The sequence below is a fragment of the Salmo trutta genome, chromosome 38 (assembly GCF_901001165.1).
Source record: "Salmo trutta chromosome 38, fSalTru1.1, whole genome shotgun sequence".
Classification (NCBI taxonomy): Eukaryota; Metazoa; Chordata; class Actinopteri; order Salmoniformes; family Salmonidae; genus Salmo; species Salmo trutta.
Window position 1 is genome coordinate 26,245,063 of NC_042994.1, and position 27,908 is coordinate 26,272,970.

The window sequence follows — 27,908 nt, forward strand, 5'->3', positions numbered from 1 at the left end:
AGCCCATCCACCTGACAGGTGTGGCATATCAAGAAGCTGATTTAACAGCATGATCATTACACAGGTGCACCTAGTGCTGGGGGCAATAACAGGCCACTCTAAAATGTGCAGTTTTGTCACACAACACAACCCAATGCCACAATCAGCATCCTGACTGCAGGAATGTCCACCAGAGTATTTGCCAGATAATTGAATGTTCAGTTCTCTACCATATGCCACCTCCAACATTGTTTTAGAGAATTTGGCAGTACGTCATGTGAAATCCATAGATTAGGGCCTCATTTCAATTGATTGATTTCCTTATGTGAGCTGTAGCACAGCAAAATCTTTGAAATTGTTTCATGTTGCCTTTAGATTTCTGTTCAAGATAGATAGAAAGAGTGATAGGTAGGTAGATAGATAGATGGTGTGATAGATCGATCGATCGATCGATAGATAGATAGATAGATAGATAGATAGATAGATAGATGTTATGGTACTCCAGGGTAGGGTACAGTACTCCGGCATTTGGTCATGTTGCTGGACTCTTCAGAGAAATGGAGGTGGTGTTGCTAGAGGTGATGCTACGGGGCTCCAGCCTCAGTTTGATTGGTCGTTTTGGCATCAGCAGAAACTGCTTGTCCATCTCCAATGGGATCTATAGAGAATAACAGAACAGAACATAACCTTGGTTGTCCATCTCCAACAGGATCTATAGAGAATAACAGACAATGTTAAAACAGGTGGTGACCATGTTAAAACAGGTGTTGGCAACGCTAAAACAGGTCATGACCATGTTAAAACAGGTGGTAAACTTGTTAAAACAGGTGCTGACCATGTTAAAACAGGTGGTGAACTTCTTAAAACAGGAGGTGACCATGTTAAAATGGGTGGTGAACATGTTAAAACAGGTGGTGACCATGTTAAAACAGGTGGTGAACTTCTTAAAACAGGAGGTGACCATGTTAAAATGGGTGGTGAACTTGTTAAGCAGTTGGTGACCATGTTAAAACAGGTGGTGACCATTTTAAAACAGGTGATGACCATGTTAAGACAGGTGGTGACCATGTTAAAACAGGTGGTGACCATGTTAAAACAGGCGGTGATCATGTTAAAACAGGTGGTGATCATGTTGAAACAGGTGGTGACCATGTTAAAACAGGTTGTGACCATGTTAAAACAGGTGCTGTGGCGAGTGCGGCCTCTATCTATGAATACTACTGATGTTTGACGATGTCATATTCTGTCTGCTCAGGTGAGCGTCTCACCTCGGTCTCGTCGCAGACGGAGAAAGTGAAACTCTGGAGGATCTCGACCATGGCCAGTTTGATCATGATCAGGGCGAAACGCATCCCGATACAGTTCCTGGGCCCCGCCCCAAACGGCATGTACGTGTACGGATCAATAGACTCCTTGTTGTCCTTACTGAACCTGGACAGGGAGAGGGCAGACATATTACACATTGTATTGTTGTTGATTTGTGGTTGTGGTTCAGGCACATTAAACATTGCACTGCAGTATTATAATGCACTGTGGTTGTGGTTACGTTGTAGCAAAATTAAATAATGATCTTGTATTGTGGTATTGTGGTTGTTTTGTGGTTGAATTGTGGTTGTGTTATGGTTGACTTGTAGTTGTGTTATGGTTGACTTGTGGTTGTGTTATGGTTGACTTGTGGTTGTGTTAAGGTTGACTTGTGGTTGTGTTATGGTTGACTTAAGGTTGTTTTGTGGTTGTGTTATGGTTGACTTGTGGTTGTGTTATAGTTAACCCCTGGTCGGGCTCCGTATGCGGGACGGACATCCAGCGAAAAATCCTATCGCCATTAGCATAACAAAATGTAATATATATATTTTTTCAATTGAAAAAAAAAATTATATCGTTTTATAGATACACCTCTCCTGAATCGAACCACGTTGTCCGATTTCAAAAAGGCTTTACAACAAAAGCAAAACATTAGATTATGTTAGAGGAGTATATCGTAAAAGTAGCCACATAGCCATTTTCCGACCAACCACATGCATCACAAATAACCAAAAAACAGCTAAATGCAGCACTAACCTTTGACAATCTTCATCAGATGACACACCTAGGACATAATGTTACACAATACATGCATTCTTTTGTTTGATAAAGTTCATATTTATATATAAAAACAGCATTTTACATCGGCACGTAACGTTGACTAACTATTTTCCCTCAAATGCATCCGGTGAAACAGCGCTACAATTTACTAAATTACTATTCGAAAACAATTTTAAAATGTAATATTGTCATTCTAAGATTTATAGATGAATATCTCTTGAAAGCACCTGTAATGCCAGATTAAAAATAACTTTACGGGGTAATCACACTTTGCGATAAAAGGGGATGCGATACTCAGAACAATAGGCTAGCAATACAGGTCAGCGCCATCTTGGAACAATCGCATATCAAATCTAGTCTTGTATACTATAGTCAATAATCCCTTACCTTTGATTATTTTCATCCTTAGGCACTTCCAGGAATCCCAGGTCCACAACAAATGTATTTTCGTTCGAAAAAGTTCATCCTTTATGTTCCAATAGCTTGTTCTTGTTAGCGCGTTCTGAAGGCTGCACCAAAAGCTCCATCGGCCATGGGACTACTCTTTCAACAAAATGCATTTTTTTCTTATTTAGGTTCGTTCAAACATGTCAAACGTTGTATAACATAAATCTTTAGGGCCTTTTTCAACCAGAGCTCCAATAAGATTCAAGGGCGACGGTTTCATTGTCTTTGTAAACATTTCGAAAGGGGAGGGTAGCCAGGGGCGCCGGCGTCATAATGGTGATGGCCCTCCTCATGTGACCACGTTCCACAGCGTGTTATTCTGTCAGTTTTCACAGTAGGAGACTCAAATCACTTTATAAAGACTGGGGACATCTAGTGGAAGCAATAGGAAGTGCTCAATGAACCATTGCTCACGGTGTGATTTATAGGCAACGAGATGAATTTGAGTCCGCAATTCAGAATTCCACTTCCTGTTTCGATCTGTCTCGGGGTTTTGACTGCCATATGAGTTCAGTTATACTCACAGACACCATTCAAACAGTTTTAGAAACTTTAGGGTGTTTTCTATCCAATAGTATTAATTATATGCATATCCTAGCTTCTGAGTTTGAGTAGTAGGCTGTTTAAAATGGGCACGAATTTTTTCAAAAAGCGCTGTGGCGCCCCCTATCCTAGGCGACCGTCAAGAGGTTAACTTGTGGTTGTGTTATGGTTGACTTGTGGTTGTATTAAGGTTGTGTTATGGTTGGATTGTGGTCACGGTGCGGTCGAGTACCTCTCTGGTTTGAACTCCTCAGGGTCTGACCAGATCTCTGGGTCACGGTGGAGGGTCCACGTGGGAACCAGGACAACGCAGTCTTTGGGGATGACGATGCCGTTAATCTCCACCGTCTTCTTGGCGACCCTCTCCAGTCGCGGGGAGATGGGGTACAGTCTCAGAGACTCGTTCAACACACAGTCTAAATAGTCCATCTGCATCAGAGCTTCGTACTGGATTGGAGTCTGTACCGTGGTTACATACAAATCAGTACCTCACCACAACTGACACCAGGGTTACATACACATCAGTACCTCAACACATCTGGCACCGGGGTTACACACACATCACTACCTCAACACATCTGACATTGAAAGCCTTGTTGGGGAACACAGTATCTATCTCCTCCTGCAGTTTGGTCATGGTGTGGGGGTTACCTTGTTGGGGAACACAGTATCTATCTCCTCCTGCAGTTTGGTCATGGTGTGGGGGTTACCTTGTTGGGGAACACAGTATCTATCTCCTCCTGCAGTTTGGTCATGGTGTGAGGGTTACCTTGTTGGGAAACACAGTATCTACCTCCTCCTGCAGTTTGGTCATGTTGTGGGTGTTACCTTGTTGGGGAACACAGTATCTATCTCCTCCTGCAGTTTGGTCATGGTGTGGGGGTTACCTTGTTGGGGAACACAGTATCTATCTCCTCCTGCAGTTTGGTCATGGTGTGAGGGTTACCTTGTTGGGGAACACAGTATCTATCTCCTCCTGCAGTTTGGTCATGGTGTAGGGGTTACCTTGTTGGGGAACACAGTATCTATCTCCTCCTGCAGTTTGGTCATGGTGTGGGGGTTACCTTGTTGGGGAACACAGTATCTATCTCCTCCTGCAGTTTGGTCATGGTGTGGGGGTTACCTTGTTGGGGAACACAGTATCTATCTCCTCCTGCAGTTTGGTCATGGTGTGGGGGTTACCTTGTTGGGGAACACAGTATCTACATCCTCCTGCAGTTTGGTCATGGTGTGGGGGTTACCTTGTTGGGGAACACAGTATCTATCTCCTCCTGCAGTTTGGTCATGGTGTGGGGGTTACCTTGTTGGGGAACACAGTATCTATCTCCTCCTGCAGTTTGGTCATGGTGTGGGGGTTACCTTGTTGGGGAACACAGTATCTACCTCCTCCTGCAGTTTGGTCATGGTGTGGGGGTTACCTTGTTGGGGAACACAGTATCTACCTCCTCCTGCAGTTTGGTCATGGTGTGGGGGTTACCTTGTTGGGAAACACAGTATCTATCTCCTCCTGCAGATTGGTCATGGTGTGGGGGTTACCTTGTTTGCAGGGGAGAAAATCTGATATGAACTTTGGAGGGGACAATTACATGAAATTTTCTCAAGAGCAATTCCTGAGGGGGACACCAAAAGTAGTGCTGTAACACATAGCCTACATTGTAATATGGTAAATGTATATTGAGGAACCAAAGAAATAAGGTGTTTGCCGTACTCCTAACTTCCGGTACCCAAAACTACACAACTAATCACAACAGCAATACCATTGCCCTTAACAAATCTTAGTTCAGTCACCAGTTTAAGTTGAGAGTAGGGGTATCCATGTCATTTTCCAATTATGTTCCTATTTTACAAGTAAAAAAAATTTGAGAACCTTTCATAATGTTACCAAACAAAGACTCAACAAACTTACCTGAGACTCCCTGTCTCTGCCAGTCTGTCCATGCATATCTGTCCCCAACTCTGCTGTCTGTGTGCCATCTGTTGCCTGCTCTGCCTAATGACATCATTGTGAAACATTTCCATTAGAATTGAATTTCTTTCTTATGAACATTTTATCAACTAGTCTTTGGATATTAGGCTACTAGGGTTCTTACTTTGCGTTTTGGTGTACTGAAAAATACTCTGATGTCCGTCTTTTATTTTTCTGCCATTTTTCTACCTGGCTGGCTGGCTGGCTACACACACACACAGTGTGTAGGTTATTTACAGTAGGAGATGGGCTTCTATCATCTTATTTTTTATCATTCTATTTGGGCTTCGATCTAAAAGGTAGCTAGCAAATGTGAAACGGATTAAAATGACGAGTTGACAGCTGTATGAGTTCACCATTTACACAACATATGCTGCAACCTTTTGTAATTTTAATAGTTTGTTTCATATTGGCTGGCTTCCAACAATAGCTGAATTTGCAAAGCTAGCGAGCACCAATTCCGTTTCAGTGGTGTTTGCTATAATCTTTGCTACCCGGGTTAAATAAAGGTGAAATAAAATCAATAAATAAAAGTTCCCTTGCGACAATTTAGCTTTTGCAACGAGACCATTAAATATATTTAAGACAATGGTAGAAGAGAGTGTAGTTCTGTTCAGTTTGGATTTCAGTTTATCGCTAACCTTATCACAGGGACTTTGAAGCACTAACTTACATCATCTGCATGCTGATCTTGGAATAAATTGACGATAGCAAAAATTCCATCTTTGACGAGGCCACATAAATGGAATAGGTACTAGCTAGATTAATAGTTAGTATTTGCCCGCTAGCTCTGCATATTCAGCTAGTGTGTGTGCGCGATTGACTGGATTAACCTCACGTCAGTTACGTTCATTGAGTGCCTTTCAGACAGTGGATACCACCCCTCTGTTACCTTGCCAACTAAGGAACTGGCAGTGGATCAAAGCATTGTGAGGCAAAGGGTGGGGGGGTCGCAATCTTTTGAAACTTAAAAACGTGCTATTAAGTGTCTATAATCAGCACAATTGCTTTCATTGCGTATTATTAATATTATTTAAATTACATAGTTATGTTTCAGTGATATATTGGGGGGGACAAATCATATTTTTCCCAGGATGGGGGGGTCATGTCCCCCCCGTCCCCGCCGGGATTTCCGCCCCTGCTTGTTGGGGAACACAGTATCTATCTCCTCCTGCAGTTTGGACATGGTGTGGGGGTTACCTTGTTGGGGAACACAGTATCTATCTCCTCCTGCAGTTTGGTCATTGTGTGGGGGTTACCTTGTTGGGGAACACAGTATCTATCTCCTCCTGCAGTTTGGTCATGGTGTGGGGGTTACCTTGTTGGGGAACACAGTATCTATCTCCTCCTGCAGTTTGGTCATGTTGTGGGGGTTACCTTGTTGGGGAACACAGTATCTATCTCCTCCTGCAGTTTGGTCATGGTGTGGGGGTTACCTTGTTGGGGAACACAGTATCTATCTCCTCCTGCAGTTTGGTCATGACATGGGGGTTGGTTGCCAGGTTATAGGCCAGGAAACTCATAGTACTGCTGCTGGTCTCGTAGCCGGCGAAGATGAAGATCATGGCCTGAGACAAGATCTCATGATCAGTCAGTCCTGTGAAGGGAGAGAGAGAGAGAGAAAGAGAGAGATGAAGAGAATAGTTTGTAACAGGTCTGTGTTTGTAACAGTAGTTTACAGGTGTGTGTTTGTAACAGGTGTGTGTTTGTAGCAGTAGTTTACAGGTGTGTGTTGGTAACAGTAGTTTACAGGTGTGTGTTTGTAACAGTAGTTTACAGGTGTGTGTTGGTTACAGTAGTTTACATGCGTGTGTTTGTAACAGTAGTTTACAGGTGTTTGTTTGTAACAGGTGTGTGTTTGTAGCAGTAGTTTACAGGTGTGTGTTGGTAACAGTAGTTTACAGGTGTGTGTTGGTAACAGTAGTTTACATGCGTGTGTTTGTAACAGTAGTTTACAGGTGTGTGTTGGTTACAGTAGTTTACATGCGTGTGTTTGTAACAGTAGTTTACAGGTGTTTGTTTGCAACAGTAGTTTACAGGTGTGTGTTGGTAACGGCAGTTTACAGGTGTGTGTTGGTAACAGCAGTTTACAGGTGTGTGTTGGTGACAGCAGTTTACAGGTGTGTCACATCCTGACCAGTAAAAGGGGTTATTTGTTATTGTAGTTTGGTCAGGGTGTGGCAGGGGGTGTTTGTTTTGTGTGTTTCGGTGTTTTTGGTTTATGTTCTATATTTTCTATTTCTATGTGTATATCTAGTTTTCTTTTTCTATGTTGGGTTTTTGGCAATGACCTCCAATTAGAGGCAGCTGGTTGTTGTTGTCTCTAACTTGTTGGGGATAGGGGGCAGTATTTGCACGGCCGGATAAAAAACGTACCCGATTTAATCTGGTTACTACTCCTGCCCAGTAACTAGAATATGCATATAATTATTGGCTTTGGATAGAAAACACCCTACAGTTTCTAAAACTGTTTGAATGGTGTCTGTGAGTATAACAGAACTGATATGGCAGGCAAAAACCTGAGAAGATTCCTTTACAGGAAGTGGCCTGTCTGACAAGTTCTTGTTCTTCTTGGCTTTGTTTATTAAAAACTGAGAATCTTTGCTGTAACGTGACACTTCCTACGGCTCCCATAGGCTCTCAGAACCCGGGAAAAAGCTGAATGATGTAATTCCAGCCTCTGGCTGAAAAACATTAGCGCGTTTGGATGGTGGCCGGTCAGAGTACCATCAGACTGAGGCTCGTGCACGAGGGGATCCCATGCTTTTATTTTCTCTCTCTTTGAACGTAAACACGCTTTGCCGGTCGGAATATTATCGCTTTTTTACGAGAAAAATGGCATAAAAATTGATTTTAAACAGCGGTTGACATGCTTCGAAGTACGGTAATGGAATATTTAGACATTTTTTGTCACGAAATGCGTCGTGCGCGTCACCCTTCTTTACCATTGGGATAGTGTCTTGAACGCATGAACAAAACAGAGGATATTTGAACATAACTAAGGATTGTTTGGGACCAAACCAACATTTGTTATTGAAGTAGAAGTCCTGGGAGTGCATTCTGACGAAGAACACCAAAGGTAATAACATTTTTCTTATAGTAAATCTGATAGCCCGGTATCACAGGGCTATCTACTTAGAATATTGCAAAATGTGCTTTCACCGAAAGCTATTTTAAAATCGGACATATCGAGTGCATAGAGGAGTTCTGTATCTATAATTCTTAAAATAATTGTTATGCTTTTTGTGAACGTTTATCGTGAGCAATTTAGTACATTTTTTGTAAATTCACCGGAAGTTTGCGGGGGGTATGCTAGTTCTGAACGTCACATGCTAATGTAAAAAGCTGGTTTTATGTTTTGCTTTAGTTGTAAAGCCTTTTTGAAATCGGACAGTGTGGTTAGATTAACGAGAGTCTTGTCTTTAAAATGCTGTAAAATAGTCATATGTTTGAGAAATTGAAGTAATAGCATTTCTAAGTTATTTGAATAATGCGCCACAGGATTCCACTGGCTGTTACGTAGGTGAGATGATTTCGTCCCGCCGACCCTAGAGAGGCTAATTGGAGGCCATATTTAGTTGGGTTTGATTTCACTTGTGTTTTGTGGGTGGTTATTTTCTGTATAGCCTGGGAGCCTTATGGAACTGTTATCGTCGTTTGTTTATTTTGTTTAAGTGTTTTCTTTAAATAAATTAAGAAGATGAGCACTTTACCCGCTGCGCCTTGTTCCAATCCTTACGACGCACATGACAAGGTGTTTGTTCGGCAGGTACCTTTAGTCTGGTCCTCTCCTGTCTTTGTGTCGCTGCCTTTCTGAGAGTCGATCATCAGCTGTAAGAAATCCACCCGACTCTGAAAGCAGATAGACATGAGGTCAAATTCGTCCAGTCACAACCAATACAAACAGATTCTATTGGATCTGGTCCAGTCACAACCAACACAAAACATATTCTACTGGATCTTGTCCAGTCACAACCAACACAAACAGATTCTAATTGATCTGGTCCAGTCACAACCAACACAAACAGATTCCAATGGATCTGGTCCAGTCACAACCAACACAAACAGATTCCAATTGATCTGGTCCAGTCACAACCAACACAAACAGATTCTAATTGATCTGGTCCAATCACAACCAACACAAACAGATTCTAATGGATCTCATCCAATCACAACCAACACAAACAGATTCTAATATGAATGTAGATATTTGGGTCCCAATAATAGTTTTTTTAATTCCGACATGATATTGATATAGACATTCCATATTGGTCCCCATCACTAGTTACATTACATAGTTACATTGTTACGAAATAAAAAAATACAGAATATTACAACACAAATACAATTGTACAGATGAAAATATCAATATAACAATCAAATATGAACATAAAACATGTTTACAGTTGAGTTCCCAGTGTCACGTCCAGATTTGATCTTAGCCAGCGAGGCGTAAAAGAAGTCTGTCACCTCAGACGGGAAGAAAGAAAACTTCATCTTCTCCAAGATAGGACCTGTGAAGGGAAACAAAGCTGGAGAAGGAGAGGAGAGGAACGTTTTACAGAAAGGCATACAACTTCATATGATTAAAAAGTACAACTTTGCATCCACGTGTGTCTGTGTGTGCATGTGCGGTCTCACCGATTAGGAGGAACAGTGGGTTGAACAGGTCAAACTTGATCATTTTCTTAACATTGGAGACGAAGGGGTCTGAAGGGTTGTTCAGAGAGTCAATGTCCACACTGAAGGATGTGCTGGTGACCACGTCCATACTGTAGGGCCCAAAGAACCTGCAACACAACCACAATTACACAACTACTGACCACAATTACACATCTACTGACCACAACTACACAACTACTAACCACAACTACTGACACACCACTACTGACCACACAACTACTGACACACCACTACTGACCAAACAACTACTGACCACACCACTACTGACCACACAACTACAGACCACAACTACTGACCACAACTGGTGACCGCACAACTACAGACCATAACTACTGACCGCACAATTGCTGACCATACAACTACTGGCCACACAACTACTGACCACGACCACAAAACAACTGACCACACAACTACTGACCACACAACGACTGACCACACAACTACTGACCACAACCACAAAACGACTGACCACACAACTACTGACCACACAACTACTGACCACACACACAACTACTGACCAAACACACAACTACTGACCACACAACTACTGACCACACAACTACTGATCACAACCAAACATTTACTGACCACACTACAACTGACCACAAAACTACTGACCAAACACACAACTACTGACCACACAACTACTGACTGCAACCACAAACTACCGACCACAACTACTGACCACACAACAACTGACCACACAACTACTGACCACAACTACTGACCACAACCACACAACTACTGAACACACAACTACCGACCACATTTTCTCACCAAAATTACTCACCACAACCACACAACTACCGACCACAACTCCTGACCACACAACTACTGACCACAATCACACAACTACTGACAACACAACTACTGACTACAACCACACATCTACTGACCACATAACTACAATGGCAAGAAAAAGTATGTGAACCATTTGGAATTACCTGGATTTCTGCATAAATTTGTTAGAAAATTTGATCTTATCTTCATCTTAGTCACAACAATAGACACACACAGTCTGCTTAAACTAATAACACAAATTATTGTATGTTTCTTGTCTATATTGAATTCATCATTTTAACATTCAGTAGGTTGGAAAAAGTATGTGAACACCTACGCTGAGGTCTTTTCGAATTGGAGTCAGGAGTCAGCTAACCTGGAGTCCAATCAATGAAACGAGATTGGAGATGTTGGTTTGAGCTGCCCTGCCCTATAAAAAAACACTCACAAAACTTGACTTTGCTATTCAGAAGAAGCATTGCCTGATGTGAACCATGCCTGGAACAAAAGAGATCCCAGAAGACCTAAGATTAAGAATTGTAAACTTGCATAAAGCTGGAAAGGGTTACAAAAGTATCTCTAAAAGCCTTGATGTTCATCAGTCCACGGTAAGACAAATTGTCTATAAATGGAGAAAGTTCAGCATTGTTGCTACTCTCCCTAGCAGTGGCCGTCCTGCAAAGATGACTGCAAGAGCACAGTGCAGAATGCTCAATGATGTTAAGAAGAATCCTAGAGTGTCAGCTAAAGACTTACAGAAATCTCTGGAACATGCTAACATCTCTGTTGACGAGTCTACGATACGTAAAACAATAAACAAGAATGGTGCTCATGGGAGGACACCACAGAAGAAGCCACTGCTATCAAAAAAAAACATTTCTGCACATCTGAAGTTCACAAAAGAGCACCTGGATGTTCCACAACGCTACTGGAAAAATTGTCTGTGGACAGATGAAACTACAGTTGAGTTGTTTGGAAGGAACACACAACACAATGTGTGGACAAAAAAAGGCACAGCACACCAACATAAAAACCTCTTCCCAACTGTAAAGTATGGTGGAGGGAGCATCATGGGTTGGGGATGCTTTGCTGCCTCAGGGCCTGGACAGCGTGCTATCAACAACGGAAAAATAAATTCCCAAGTTAATCAAGACATTTTGCAGGAGATTGTAGGGCCATCTGTCTACTAGTTGAAGCTCAACAGAAGTTGGGTGACGCAACAGGACAATGACCCAAAACACAGAAGTAAATCATCAACAGAATGGCTTCAAGAGAATAAAAAACTCCTTCTGGAGTGGCCCAGTCAGGGTCCTGACCTCAAAACGATTTAAAATGCTGTGGCATGACCTCGAGAGAGTGCTTCACACCAGACATCCTAAGAATATTGTTGAACTGAAACAGTTTTGTAAAGATGAATGGTCCAAAATTCCTCCTGACCGTTGTGCAGGTCTGATCCGCAACTACAGAAAACGTTTGCTTGAGTTTATTGCTGCCAAAGGAGGGTCAACCAGTTATTAAATCTAAGGGTTCACACACTTTTTCCACCCTGCACTGTGAATGTTTAAGGTGTTTACGGTGTATTCAATAAAGACATGAAAATGTATAATTGTTTGTGTGTTATTAGTTTAAGCAGACTGTGTTTGTCTATAGTTGTGACTTGAAGATCAGATCAAAGTTTATGACCAAAATCAAGGTAATTCCATAGTGTTCACATACTTTTTCTTGCCACCGCTGCCAACTACTGACCACAACTACTGACCACAACTACTGACCACAACTACTGACCACAACTACTGACCACAACTACTGACCACAACTACTGGCCACAACTACTGGCCACACAACTACTGACCACAACTACTGACCACAACTACTGACCACAACTACTGACCACAACCACTGACCACACAACTACTGACCACAACTACTGACCACAACTACTGACCACAACTACTGACCACAACTACTGACCACAACTACTGACCACACAACCACTGACCACACAACTACAGACCACAACTACTGACCACACAACTACTGGCCACACAACTACTGACCACACAACTACTGACCACACAACTACTGACCACACAACTACTGGCCACACAACTACTGACCACACAACTACTGACCACACAACTACTGGCCACACAACTACTGACCACACAACCACTGACCACACAACTACTGACCACACAACTACTGACCACAACTACTGACCACACAACCACTGACCACACAACTACTGACCACACAACTACTGGCCACAACTACTGACCACAACTACTGACCACAACTACTGACCACACAACTACTGACCACAACTACTGACCACAACTACTGACCACAACTACTGACCACAACTACTGACCACAACTACTGACCACACAACCACTGACCACACAACTACAGACCACAACTACTGACCACACAACTACTGGCCACACAACTACTGACCACACAACTACTGACCACACAACTACTGACCACACAACTACTGGCCACACAACTACTGACCACACAACTACTGACCACACAACTACTGGCCACACAACTACTGACCACACAACCACTGACCACACAACTACTGACCACACAACTACTGACCACAACTACTGACCACACAACCACTGACCACACAACTACTGACCACACAACTACTGGCCACAACTACTGACCACAACTACTGACCACAACTACTGACCACACAACTACTGACCACACAACTACTGACCACAACTACTGACCACAACTACTGACCACAACTACTGACCACACAACCACTGACCACACAACTACAGACCACAACTACTGACCACACAACTACTGGCCACACAACTACTGACCACACAACTACTGACCACACAACTACTGACCACACAACTACTGGCCACACAACTACTGACCACACAACTACTGACCACACAACTACTGGCCACACAACTACTGACCACACAACCACTGACCACACAACTACTGACCACACAACTACTGACCACAACTACTGACCACACAACCACTGACCACACAACTACTGACCACACAACTACTGGCCACAACTACTGACCACAACTACTGACCACAACTACTGACCACACAACTACTGACCACACAACTACTGACCACAACTACTGACCACAACTACTGACCACAACTACTGACCACAACTACTGACCACACAACTACTGACCACAACTACTGACCACAACTACTGACCACAACTACTGACCACAACTACTGACCACACAACTACTGGCCACAACTACTGACCACAACTACTGACCACAACTACTGACCACACAACTACTGACCACACAACTACTGACCACAACTACTGACCACAACTACTGACCACAACTACTGACCACAACTACTGACCACACAACCACTGACCACACAACTACAGACCACAACTACTGACCACACAACTACTGGCCACACAACTACTGACCACACAACTACTGACCACACAACTACTGACCACACAACTACTGGCCACACAACTACTGACCACACAACTACTGACCACACAACTACTGGCCACACAACTACTGACCACACAACCACTGACCACACAACTACTGACCACACAACTACTGACCACAACTACTGACCACACAACCACTGACCACACAACTACTGACCACACAACTACTGGCCACAACTACTGACCACAACTACTGACCACAACTACTGACCACACAACTACTGACCACACAACTACTGACCACAACTACTGACCACAACTACTGACCACAACTACTGACCACACAACTACTGACCACACAACTACTGACCACAACTACTGACCACACAACCACTGACCACACAACTACTGGCCACAACTACTGACCACAACTACTGACCACACAACTACTGGCCACACAACCACTGACCACAACTACTGACCACACAACTACTGACCACACAACTACTGACCACAACTACTGACCACACAACTACTGACCACAACTACTGACCACACAACCACTGACCACACAACTACTGGCCACACAACTACTGACCACAACTACTGACCACACAACCACTGACCACAACTACTGACCACACACATACTGACCACAACTACTGACCACAACTACTGACCACACAACCACTGACCACACAACTACTGGCCACACAACTACTGACCACAACTACTGACCACACAACCACTGACCACAACTACTGACCACACACATACTGACCACAACTACTGACCACAACTACTGACCACACAACCACTGACCACACAACTACTGGCCACACAACTACTGACCACACAACTACTGGCCACACAACTACTGACCACACAACTACTGGCCACACAACTACTGGCCACACAACTACTGGCCACACAACTACTGACCACACAACTACTGGCCACACAACTACTGGCCACACCACTACTGACCACACTACAGACCACACAACTACCGACCACAACTATGGCCACACAACTACTGACCACAAACCTACTGGCCACACAACTACTGGCCACACCACTACTGACCACACAACTACAGACCACACAACTACCGACCACAACTATGGCCACACAACTACTGACCACAAACCTACTGACCACAGCCGCACAATTACTGACCACACAACTACTGACCACACAACTACTGGCCACACAACTACTGGCCACACAACTACTGGCCACACCACTACTGACCACACAACTACAGACCACACAACTACCGACCACAACTATGGCCACACAACTACTGACCACAAACCTACTGACCACAGCCGCACAACTACTGACCACACAACTATGGACCACAACCACACAACTACTGACAACACAACTACTGACCACACAACTACTTACCACACAACTACTGACCACAACTTTTAACATGAGTCTTCAATATTCCCAGGTAAGATGTTTTAGGTTGAAGTTAATATAGGAATTATAGGACTATTTCTCTCTAAACGATTTGTATTTCATATACCTTTGACTATTGGATGTTCTTATAGGCACTTTAGTATTGCCAGTGTAACAGTATCGCTTCCGTCCCTCTCCTCGCTCCTACCTGGGCTCGAACCAGGAACACATCGACAACAGCCATCCTCGAAGCAGCGTTAGCCATGCAGAGCAAGGGGAAACAACTACTCCAAGTCTCAGATCGAGTGACGTTTGAAACGCTATTAGCGCGCACCCGGCTAACTAGCTAGCCATTTCACATCGGTTACACCAGCCTTAAGTTCCTTGCTCAGAACAGGAGAACATATGAAACCTAGTGATTCCTTTTAACATGAGTCTTCAATATTCCCAGTTAAGAAGTTTTTAGGTTGTAGTTATTATAGGAATTATAGGACTATTTCTCTCTATGTTATTTGTATTTCATATACCTTTGATTATTGGATGTTCTTATAAGCACTTTAGTATTGCCAGCCTAATCTTGGGAGGTGACAGGCTTGAAGTCATAAACAGCGCTGTGCATCCCAGCATTGCTAAGAGCTGCTGTTTGAATGAATGCTTACGAGCCTGCTGCTGCCTACCACTGCTCAGTCAGACTGCTCTATCAAATATCAAATCATATACTTAATCATAATATAATAAACACACAGAAATACGACCCTTTGGTAATTAATATGGTCAAATCCAGAACCTCTCATTTCGAAAATAAAACGTTTATTCTTTCAGTGAAATACAGAACCGTTCCGTATTTTATCAAATGGGTGGCAACCCTAATTCTAAATATTACTGTTACATTGCTTTTCAACAGTTCGCAACGAGCCAGGCGGCCCAAACTGCTGCATATACCCTGACTCTGATTGCACTGAACGCAAGAGAAGTGACACAATTTCCCTAGTTAATACTGTCTGCTAACATGAATTTATTTTAACTACATATGTAGGTTAATAAATATACTTGTGTACTGATTTTAAGAAAGGCATTGATGTTTATTGTTAGGTACGTTATTGCAACGACTGTGCTTTTTTTCGTGAATGCGCTTTAGTTAAATCATCAAGTTGAAGTAGGCTGTGACTCGATGATAAATTAACAGGCACCACATTGATTATATGCAACACAGAACAAGCTAGTTAACCTAGTAATATCATCAACCATGTGTAGTTAACTAGTGATTATGTGAAGATTGATTGTTTTTTATAAGTTAAGTTTAATGCTAGCTAGCAACTTACCTTGGCTCCTTGCAGCTACAAGGTCCTTTTGATGCTGCAATCGCATAACAGGTGGTCAGCCTGCCACGCAGTCTCCTCGTGGATTGCAATATAATTGGCCATAAACGGCATCCAAAAAGGCCGATCACCGATTGTTATGAAATCTTGATATCGGCCTTAATTAATCGGCCATGTAATCGGTCGACCTCTAGACCACACAACTACTGACAAAGACTACTGACCAGGTGGCAGCTTCTTTAAATAGTTCCCGCAAAACACCAGTCTCAACATCAACAGTGAAGAGGCGACTCCGGGATTCTGGCCTTCTAGGCAGAGTTCCTCTGTCCAGTGTCTGTGTTCTTTTGCCCATTTTAATCTTTTCTTTTTATTGGCCAGTCTGAGATATGGTTTTTTCTTTGAAACTCTGCCTAGAAGGCCAGCATACCAGTTTGCGCTGTTCTGTGAAGGAACTAGTACACAGCGTTGTACGAGATCTTCAGTTTCTTGGCAATTTCTCGCATGGAATAGCCTTCATTTCTCAGAACAAGAATAGACTGACGAGTTTCAGAAGAAAGTCTTTGTTTCTGGACATTTCGAGCCTTTAATCAATCCCACAAATGCTGATGCTCCAGATACTCAACTAGTCTAAAGAAGGCCAGTTTTATTACTTCTTTACTCAGAACGACAGTTTTCAGCTATGCTAACATAATTGAGAAAGGGTTTTCTAAGTGTCAAGCCAGAGATTTGAGGTTAGAGGTCAGAGGTCAGGACTCACTCCTTCAGTTCGATGGCCTGGTCTTTATCTGCCTGCTTCTTCATTCCGCTCAGCAGGTTAGAAGAGTGCTGTTTCATGATACCAAACATCTATAAATATATATATATATAGAGAGAGAGAGAGAGAGAGAGAGACAGACAGAGACAGAGACAGAGGTTAGCAGAGTGCTGTTTCATGTTTAGAGTTGAATGGCCATAACTCGGTTACTGAGATTTACTGCACAAAACCAGTCCCTTTTCCTGGGATAAATAACTAAGAGACACCAGTAAATTATGCTCCTTAGCTCTTGGATTCCCATTCAGGAAAAGCTAGACTAGAATAGCTTGCTGGACATTGTTGTTGTTGTTACATTTCCTATACAAATAGACTAATCGAAGAGGGATGCAAGCTCTTGTTTGCTGAATGTTAAGAGCGAACGTGCAATGGCGGTAAGCTATAGCAGTTATTTACTCAGACTCATATAACAATTAAATCTTCGTGAAGAGAAGTGAAAGCCATCTGCATCTAATTCTAGTCCTATATTATGATTCAAGCATGTCATTAGAATGAAGAAGATAGGGGTCCTGGGTATCGCAGTGGTCAAAAGCACTGCACAGCCTGGTGTTCGATCCAAGGCTGTGTCACAACCGACCTTGACCGTGAACCCCAAAGGATTGCACATAATTGGCCCAGAGCCATCCGGGACCTTGGCTTATCGTGCTTTAGCGACTCTGTGTGACTGGGCCGGGCCCTGCAAGCTGACTCCGGTTGTCAGTTGAACGGTGTTTCACATCAGTGATGCTGACATCCGGGTCAAGCAAGAAGTAGGTGATCATGTGTTTCACATTAGTGCTGCTGACATCCGGTGAAACAGGAAGTAGGTGGTCAAACGGGTCATGTTTCAGAGGACGCATGACTCCACCTTTGAATAATAATCTAAATAAGGTATCTGTTTATTATTTTTAATAAATTTGCAAAAATGTAAAAAAAACGGTTTTCACTTTGTCATTGTGTGTAGTAGATTGATGAGGGAAAATATTATTTAATACATTTTAGAATAAGGCTGTAACGTAACAAAATGTGGAAAAAGGGTCTGAATACTTTCCGAATGCACTGTATATACTGTTTCTAGTAAAGGCTCATCCTATTTAGCTATTGCTGTATAAATACTATTCTATCGATGTATTCTACAGATTTGCTATATAATCTATCTGCATACTGTCCATAATGTCTGTACATCCCATCACATACATACATATATATAATTTTATACTCCAGACTTCGACATTGCTCATGCTAATATTTCTATATTTCTTAATTCCATTATTTTACTTTTATACTTTTGTGTATTGTTGTGTATTGTTAAATATTAGTGCACTGTTGGAGCTAGGAACACAAGCATTTCACTACCCCCGCATCTGCTAAATATGTGTTTTCTACAAATACAATTTGATTTGATTTAGGTTTGAGTTCAAAACAAGCGATAATGAGTTTATAAAGAGTTTATAACAAGCTATAATGACTTTATAAAGAGTTTATAACAAGCTATAAAGAGTTAATAGTTTATAACAAGCTATAATGAGTTAAAGAGTTTATAACAAGCTATAATGAGTTTAAAAAGAGTTTATAACAAGCTATAAAGAGTTGATAAGGAGTGTATAACAAGCTATAATGAGTTTATAACAAGTTAATTACAAGCTATAATAAAGCATTTATAAAGAGTTTATAACAAGCTATAATGAGTTTATAAAGAGTTTATAACAAGCTATAATGAGTTTATAAAGAGTTTATAACAAGCTATAATGAGTTTATAAAGAGTTTATAACGAGCAACAATGAGTTTAAAAAGAGTTTATAACGAGCTACAAAGCATTTATAACATGATAAAACATAGAAAGGGAGAGATGGAGGGATGGTTCTACCTCTTTCAGTCGTCCAGAGGTAAAGGAAGGTGAGAGGACACTGCGGATCCGTCTCCATGTATCGTCCTCGGCAGCGGACACCGCATCAAACAGCTCGCCGTTCAGATGGAAGTGCTAAAACATGGAGGGCAGTTGTATTAAATATCAAACAGCTCACCATTCAGACAGAAGTTCTAAAACATGGAGGACAGTTGTATTAAATATCAAACAGCTCACCATTCAGACAGAAGTTCTAAAACATGGAGGACAGCTGTATTAAATATCAAACAGCTCACCATTCAGACAGAAGTTCTAAAACATGGAGGACAGTTGTATTAAATATCAAACAGCTCACTATTCAGACGGAAGTTCTAAAACATGGAGGACAGTTGTATTAAATATCAAACAGCTCACCATTCAGATGGAAGTCCTAAAACATGGAGGACAGTTGTATTAATGATCAAACAGCTCACCATTCAGATGGAAGTCCTAAAACATGGAGGACAGTTGTATTAATGATCAAACAGCTCACCATTCAGATGGAAGTCCTAAAACATGGAGGACAGTTGTATTAATGATCAAACAGCTCACCATTCAGACAGAAGTTCTAAAACATGGAGGACAGTTGTATTAAATATCAAACAGCTCACCATTCAGACAGAAGTTCTAAAACATGGAGGACAGTTGTATTAATGATCAAACAGCTCACCATTCAGATGGAAGTCCTAAAACATGGAGGACAGTTGTATTAAATATCAAACAGCTCACCATTCAGACAGAAGTCCTAAAACATGGAGGACAGTTGTATTAAATATCAAACAGCTCACCATTCAGACAGAAGTTCTAAAACATGGAGGGCAGTTGTATTAAATATCAAACAGCTCACCATTCAGATGGAAGTCCTAAAACATGGAGGACAGTTGTATTAATGATCAAACAGCTCACCATTCAGATGGAAGTTCTAAAACATGGAGGACAGTTGTATTAATGATCAAACAGCTCACCATTCAGACAGAAGTTCTAAAACATGGAGGACAGTTGTATTAAATATCAAACAGCTCACCATTCAGACAGAAGTTCTAAAACATGGAGGACAGTTGTATTAATGATCAAACAGCTCACCATTCAGATGGAAGTCCTAAAACATGGAGGACAGTTGTATTAAATATCAAACAGCTCACCATTCAGACAGAAGTCCTAAAACATGGAGGACAGTTGTATTAAATATCAAACAGCTCACCATTCAGACAGAAGTTCTAAAACATGGAGGGCAGTTGTATTAAATATCAAACAGCTCACCATTCAGATGGAAGTCCTAAAACATGGAGGACAGTTGTATTAATGATCAAACAGCTCACCATTCAGATGGAAGTTCTAAAACATGGAGGACAGTTGTATTAATGATCAAACAGCTCACCATTCAGACAGAAGTTCTAAAACATGGAGGACAGTTGTATTAATGATCAAACAGCTCACCATTCAGATGGAAGTCCTAAAACATGGAGGACAGTTGTATTAAATATCAAACAGCTCACCATTCAGACAGAAGTCCTAAAACATGGAGGACAGTTGTATTAAATATCAAACAGCTCACCATTCAGACAGAAGTTCTAAAACATGGAGGGCAGTTGTATAAAATATCAAACAGCTCACCATTCAGATGGAAGTCCTAAAACATGGAGGACAGTTGTATTTATGATCAGACAGCTCACCATTCAGATGGAAGTCCTAAAACATGGAGGACAGTTGTATTAATGATCAAACAGCTCACCATTCAGACAGAAGTTCTAAAACATGGAGGACAGTTGTATTAATGATCAAACAGCTCACCATTCAGACAGAAGTTCTAAAACATGGAGGACAGTTGTAGTAAATATCAAACAGCTCACCATTCAGACAGAAGTTCTAAAACATGGAGGACAGTTGTATTAATGATCAAACAGCTCACCATTCAGATGGAAGTCATAAAACATGGAGGACAGTTGTATTAATGATCAAACAGCTCACCATTCAGACAGAAGTTCTAAAACATGGAGGACAGTTGTATTAATGATCAAACAGCTCACCATTCAGACAGAAGTCCTAAAACATGGAGGACAGTTGTATTAATGATCAAACAGCGCACCATTCAGATAGAAGTTCTAAAACATGGAGGACAGTTGTATTAATGATCAAACAGCTCACCATTCAGACAGAAGTTCTAAAACATGGAGGACAGTTGTATTAATGATCAAACAGCTCACCATTCAGACAGAAGTCCTAAAACATGGAGGACAGTTGTATTAATGATCAAACAGCTCACCATTCAGATGGAAGTCCTAAAACATGGAGGACAGTTGTATTAATGATCAGACAGCTCACCATTCAGATGGAAGTCCTAAAACATGGAGGACAGTTGTATTAATGATCAAACAGCTCACCATTCAGACAGAAGTTCTAAAACATGGAGGACAGTTGTATTAATGATCAAACAGCTCACCATTCAGACAGAAGTTCTAAAACATGGAGGACAGTTGTAGTAAATATCAAACAGCTCACCATTCAGACAGAAGTTCTAAAACATGGAGGACAGTTGTATTAATGATCAAACAGCTCACCATTCAGACAGAAGTCCTAAAACATGGAGGACAGTTGTATTAATGATCAAACAGCGCACCATTCAGACAGAAATTCTAAAACATGGAGGACAGTTGTATTAATGATCAAACAGCTCACCATTCAGACAGAAGTTCTAAAACATGGAGGACAGTTGTATTAATGATCAAACAGCTCACCATTCAGACAGAAGTTCTAAAACATGGAGGACAGTTGTAGTAAATATCAAACAGCTCACCATTCAGACAGAAGTTCTAAAACATGGAGGACAGTTGTATTAATGATCAAACAGCTCACCATTCAGACAGAAGTCCTAAAACATGGAGGACAGTTGTATTAATGATCAAACAGCGCACCATTCAGACAGAAATTCTAAAACATGGAGGACAGTTGTATTAATGATCAAACAGCTCACCATTCAGACAGAAGTTCTAAAACATGGAGGACAGTTGTATTAATGATCAAACAGCTCACCATTCAGACAGAAGTCCTAAAACATGGAGGACAGTTGTATTAATGATCAAACAGCTCACCATTCAGACAGAAGTCCTAAAACATGGAGGACAGTTGTATTAATGATCAAACAGCTCACCATTCAGACAGAAGTTCTAAAACATGGAGGACAGTTGTATTAATGATCAAACAGCTCACCATTCAGACAGAAGTCCTAAAACATGGAGGACAGTTGTATTAATTATCAAACAGCTCACCATTCAGACAGAAGTTCTAAAACATGGAGGACAGTTGTATTAATTATCAAACAGCTCACCGTTCAGACAGTTATAACAATTATATGATTTAATAATGATCATAGTATTTCTTTATTTGTTTCTATTTTCAGAGCTCGTGCTGCTAGGTGACCTAAACTGGCACATGCTTAACACCCCAGCCATCCTACAATCTAAGCTTGATGCCCTCAATCTCACAAATATTATCAATGAACCTACAAGGTACCACCCCAAAGCCGTAAACATGGGCGCCCTCATAGATATCATCCTAACCAACTTGCCCTCTAAATTAGAGGTCGACCGATTATGATTTTTCAACGCCGATACGATACCGATTATTGGCGGCCCAAAAAAACCGCTACCGATTAATCGGACGATTTTTTTATTTCTTTATTTCTAATAATGACAATTCCAACAATACTGAATGAACACTTATTTTAACTTAATATAATACATCAATAAAATCAATTTAGTCTCAAATAAATAATGAAACATGTTCAATTTGTTTTAAATAATGGAAAAACAAAGTGTTGGAGAAGAAAGTAAAAGTGCAATATGTGCCATGTAAAAAAGCTAACGTTTAAGTTCCTTGCTCAGAACATGAAAATATATGAAAGCTGGTGGTTCCTTTTAACATGAGTCTTCAATATTCCCAGGTAAGAAGTTTTAGGTTGTAGTTATTATAGGAATTATAGGACTATTTCTCTCTATGTTATTTGTATTTCATATACCTTTGATTATTGGATGTTCTTAAAGGCACTTTAGTATTGCCAGTGTAACAGTATGGCTTCCGTCCCTCTCCTCGCTCCTACCTGGGCTCGAACCAGGAACACATCGACAACAGCCACCCTCGAAGCAGCGTTACCCATGTAGAGCAAGGGGAACAACTACTCCAAGTCTCAGAGCGAGTGACGTTTGAAACGCTATTAGCGCGCACCCGGCTAACTAGCTAGCCATTTCACATCGGTTACACCAGCCTATTCTTGGGAGTTGAGATGCTTGAAGTCATAAACAGCGCAATGCATTGCGAAGGGCTGCTGGCAAAACGCACGAAAGTGCTATTTTGAATGAATGCTTACGAGCCTGCTGCTGCCTACCACCGCTCAGTCAGACTGCTCTATCAAATCATAGACTTAATTATAACATAATAACACACAGAAATACGAGCCTTAGGTCATTAATATGGTCGAATCCGGAAACAAAACGTTTTTCCTGTCAGTGAAATACGAAGTGTTCCGTATTTTATCTAACGGGTGGCATCCCTAAGTCTAAATATTCCTGTTACATTGCACAACCTTCAATATTATGTCATAATTACATAGAATTCTGGCAAATTAGTTCGCAACGAGCCAGGCGGCTCAAACTGTTGCATATACCCTGACTGCGTGCAATGAACGCAAAATTAATATTGCCTGCTAACCTGAATTTCTTTTAGCTAAATATGCAGGTTTAAAAATATCTAATTCTGTGTATTGATTTTAAGAAAGTCATTGATGTTTATGGTTAGGTACAGTCGTGCAACGATTGTGCTTTTATCACAAATGCGCTTTTGTTAAATCATCCCCCGTTTGGCGAAGTCGGCTGTCTTTGTTAGGAAGATATAGTCTTCACAGTTCGCAACAAGCCAGGCGGCCTAAACTGCTGCATATACCCTGACTCTGTTTGCAAGAGAAGTGACACATTTTCCATAGTTAAAAGAAATTAATGTTAGCAGGCAATATTAACTAAATATGCAGGTTTAAAAATATATACTTGTGTATTGATTTTAAGAAAGGCATTGATGTTTATGGTTGGAGCAACGTGTACCTAAGCGATTATATGCAACGCAGGACAGGCTAGATAAACTAGTAATATCATCAACCATGTGTAGTTAACTAGTAATTATGATTGATTGATTGTTTTTTATAAGATAAGTTTAATGCTAGCTAGCAACTTACCTTAGCTTCTTACTGCATTCGCGTAACAGGCAGGCTCCTCGTGGAGTGCAATGTAAAGCAGGTGGTTAGAGTGTTGGACTAGTTAACCGTAAGGTTGCAAGATTGAATCCCTGAGCTGACAAGGTAAAAATCTGTTGTTCTGCCCCTGAACAAGGCATTTAACCCACCGTTCCTAGGCCGTCATTGAAAATAAGAATGTGTTCTTAACTGACTTGCCTAGTTAAATAAAGGTGAAATAAAATCAAATAAATACTAATTTACATAATATTCACACTACTTTACAATGAATGAATAATGAATGCCACAAATAATGCATTAATAATATCAGTAATAATTTTAGGGTTATTATTTTTCCGAGTATCATTAGGGGTGTGTGTGTGTGTGTGTGTGTGTGTGCCTCACCATGCGGTTGGTGAAGATGTTGTAACACTCTTTAATCAGGACAGTCTTGATCATGCTTTTGTCCATGGTACACAGAACAGGCTGCCTCCCATCATAGATCCTTCACAGAGGAGAAACACACCTGGCTTTAACCACTATATATACACCTACATGGTACACAGAACAGGCTGCCTCCCATCATAGATCCTTCACAGAGGAGAAACACACCTGTCTTTAACCACTATATATACACCTACATGATACACAGAACAGACTGCCTGCCATCATAGATCCTTCACAGAGGCAATTTGTTAGTCACAGCCTTATTCTAAAATTGATTAAATAAATAAAACCCCACATAAATCTTCACACAATACCCCATAATGAGAAGCGAAAAACAGAAAAACCTTATTTACATAAGTATTACGACCCTTTGCTATGAGACTCCAAATTGAGCTCAGGTGCATCCTGTTTCCATGCAAGTCTACAACTTGATTGGAGTCCACCTGTGGTAAATTCCACTGATTGGACATTATTTGGAAAAGCACACACCTGTCGATATAAGGTCACACACTTGACAGTGCATGTCAGAGCAAAAACCAAGCCATGAGGTCAAAGGAATTGTCTGTAGAGCTCCGAGACAGGATTGTGTCGAGCCACAGATCTGGGGAACATTTCTGGAGCATTGAAGGTCCCTAAGAACACAGTGGCCTCCATCATTCTTTAATCAAAGAAATCTGGAACCACCAAGACTCTTCCTAGAGCTGGCCACCAAGCCAAACTGAGCAATCAGGGGAGAAGGGCCTTGGTCAAGGAGATGACCAAGAACCTTATGGTCACTCTGACAGAGCTCCAGAGTTCCTCTGTGGAGATGGGAGAACCTTCCAGGAGGACAACCATCTCTGCAGCACTCCACCAATCAGGCCTTTATGGTAGAGTGGCCAGACGGAAGCCACTCCTCAGTAAAAGGAACATGACAGCCTGCTTGGAGTTTGCGAAAATGTACCTAAAGATTCTCAGACCATGAGAAACAAGGTTTTCTGGTCTGACGAAACCAAGATTAAACTGGAGGAAACCTGGCACCATCCCTACGGTGAAGCATGGTGGTGGCAGCATCATGATGTGGGGATGTTTTTCAGCGCCAGGGACTGGCAGACTAGTCAGGATTGAGGGACAGATGAACGGAGAAAAGTATAGAGAGATCCTTGATGAAAACTTGCTCAAGAGCTATCAGGACCTCAGACTGGGGTGAAGGTTCACCTTCCAACATGACAACAACCCTAAGGACACAGACAAGACAACGCAGGAGTGGCTTTGGGACAAGTCTCTGAATGTCCTTGAGTGTCCCAGCCAGAGACCAGATCTGCAGAGAAGAATTGGAGAAACTCCCCAAATATAGGTGTGCTAAGCTTGTAGCGTCAAACCCAAGAAGACACAAGGTTGAAATTTCTGCCAAAAGTCCTTCAACAAAGTACAGAGTAAAGGGACTGAATACTTATGTAAATATAATATTTCAGTTTGACATTTTTAATATATTTGCAAAAAAAATCTAAAAATCTGTTTTTGATTTGTCGTTATGGGGTAATGTATGTAACAAAATGTGGAAAAAGTGAAGGGGTCTGAGTACACCTGCAATCCTACATGGTACACAGAACAGACTCCCTCACATCACAGATCCTTCACAGAGGAGAAACACAGACACACATTTAACCACCTCATATAAAACTACAAAGAAAACATTATTCTGGTTGTTGATATTATTAATACTATTCCTCATGGTCACATGACAGCTCGAGCAGGTGATTCATTGAAAGAACATAGTACAGTTGTGAGTCATTCTAGTACGGTACAGCCAACTGAACTCACCCCCAGATTCTCCCGTACTTCTGAAAGCACTCTGTGTCAAAGTTAGTGAAACCCTGCACACAGAGAGACAGAGAGGTAGAGAGAGAGACCGAGAGAGACAAAGAGAGAAAGAAAAAAACAGCTGATTCATGCCTGGTCATGTAGGTGTGTCTTACACCTGAACAGAGAACACACCTGAAACAGGTGAGGGTTGAGGAGGGTTTGTTATTTTCTATGATACCCAGGGTCAAGCAACACTTCTAGACTGATCATGTCTCATATTACCTTGTATTTATCTATTGTTCAAACAACCGGCTAGTCCTCTTTTTCCTTCTCAATGTATTGTTTTACATGGGGAGAAAACTAACACTATTGTTTAAATATGAGAGAGATGTTTATTCTGAATGGGTACTAACCTTTTTATACTCCATCATTGTGCCAAAGTAAGGTAGGGGTTTGGGACCAGGGATGCCCATCTTAGTGAAAACACCATAGGGCCAGTACCCATACCTGTACACACAAGTTAACTAGTAATATGTTCTAGAGAAGTATACAAAATATATATATTATCTTGCATTGTTGGAAGAGGACCCCTAACTAAGCATTTCACTGCTAGTCTACACCGGTTAACTACGATAAATGTGACAAATAACATTTGATTTGATGTAAGACCTTACACTACTATTAGGGTGATGAGGAGGGCCAGGAGGGTCCAGGTCTCAGCGGAGAAGTATGGCAGAAAACTCATCATCTTTCCTCTGGTTCGGTTCCCTGGTGCTTCTGAAAACAAAGGCTCCGTTTTCTCTCAGGCTCGTTTGAGTTCAGTTCTCCAATGGTCTGACAGGTTTTGAGTTGTTTTTTCTGTCCGTTTCTAGTGTGGTTCTTCTGTGCACGCGGCAGATCTCGACTACCGACCATTGCTCTTCTCCCTACTCTGTCTGAGACCGTGCAGGTTGCAAGTTATTATTGTATCAGGTCGGAAAAGCACCTGTGTGATGCTAGCTAGAATAATGATGAGTCACAATGGAATTTGGGGTTTGCTTTCAAAATAAGAGTTCCATACTGAAACTGACGCAAACAGATACATATAGTGGAATAATGCCATATTTGGATTAGATAATGCTAAACAAGGTTAGAATGTTGTTAT

General features: G+C 41.4%; 1 protein-coding gene across 1 annotated transcript; it reads right to left on the reverse strand.

Annotated features, from left to right (window-relative positions):
• Positions 1-255: 255 nt before the first annotated feature.
• LOC115178487 (cytochrome P450 3A27) lies at positions 256-27,724 on the reverse strand. Its single transcript, XM_029739700.1, has 13 exons — positions 27,439-27,724; positions 27,178-27,271; positions 26,783-26,835; positions 24,938-25,037; positions 19,297-19,410; positions 17,397-17,485; positions 9,662-9,810; positions 9,425-9,552; positions 8,794-8,872; positions 6,457-6,617; positions 3,287-3,513; positions 1,248-1,410; positions 256-637 (listed from the first exon to the last, which is right to left on the reverse strand). The coding sequence occupies exons 1-13, from the start codon at positions 27,510-27,512 to the stop codon at positions 512-514; spliced, it is 1,557 nt and encodes a 518-aa protein (XP_029595560.1). The 5' UTR covers positions 27,513-27,724; the 3' UTR covers positions 256-511.
• Positions 27,725-27,908: the final 184 nt, after the last annotated feature.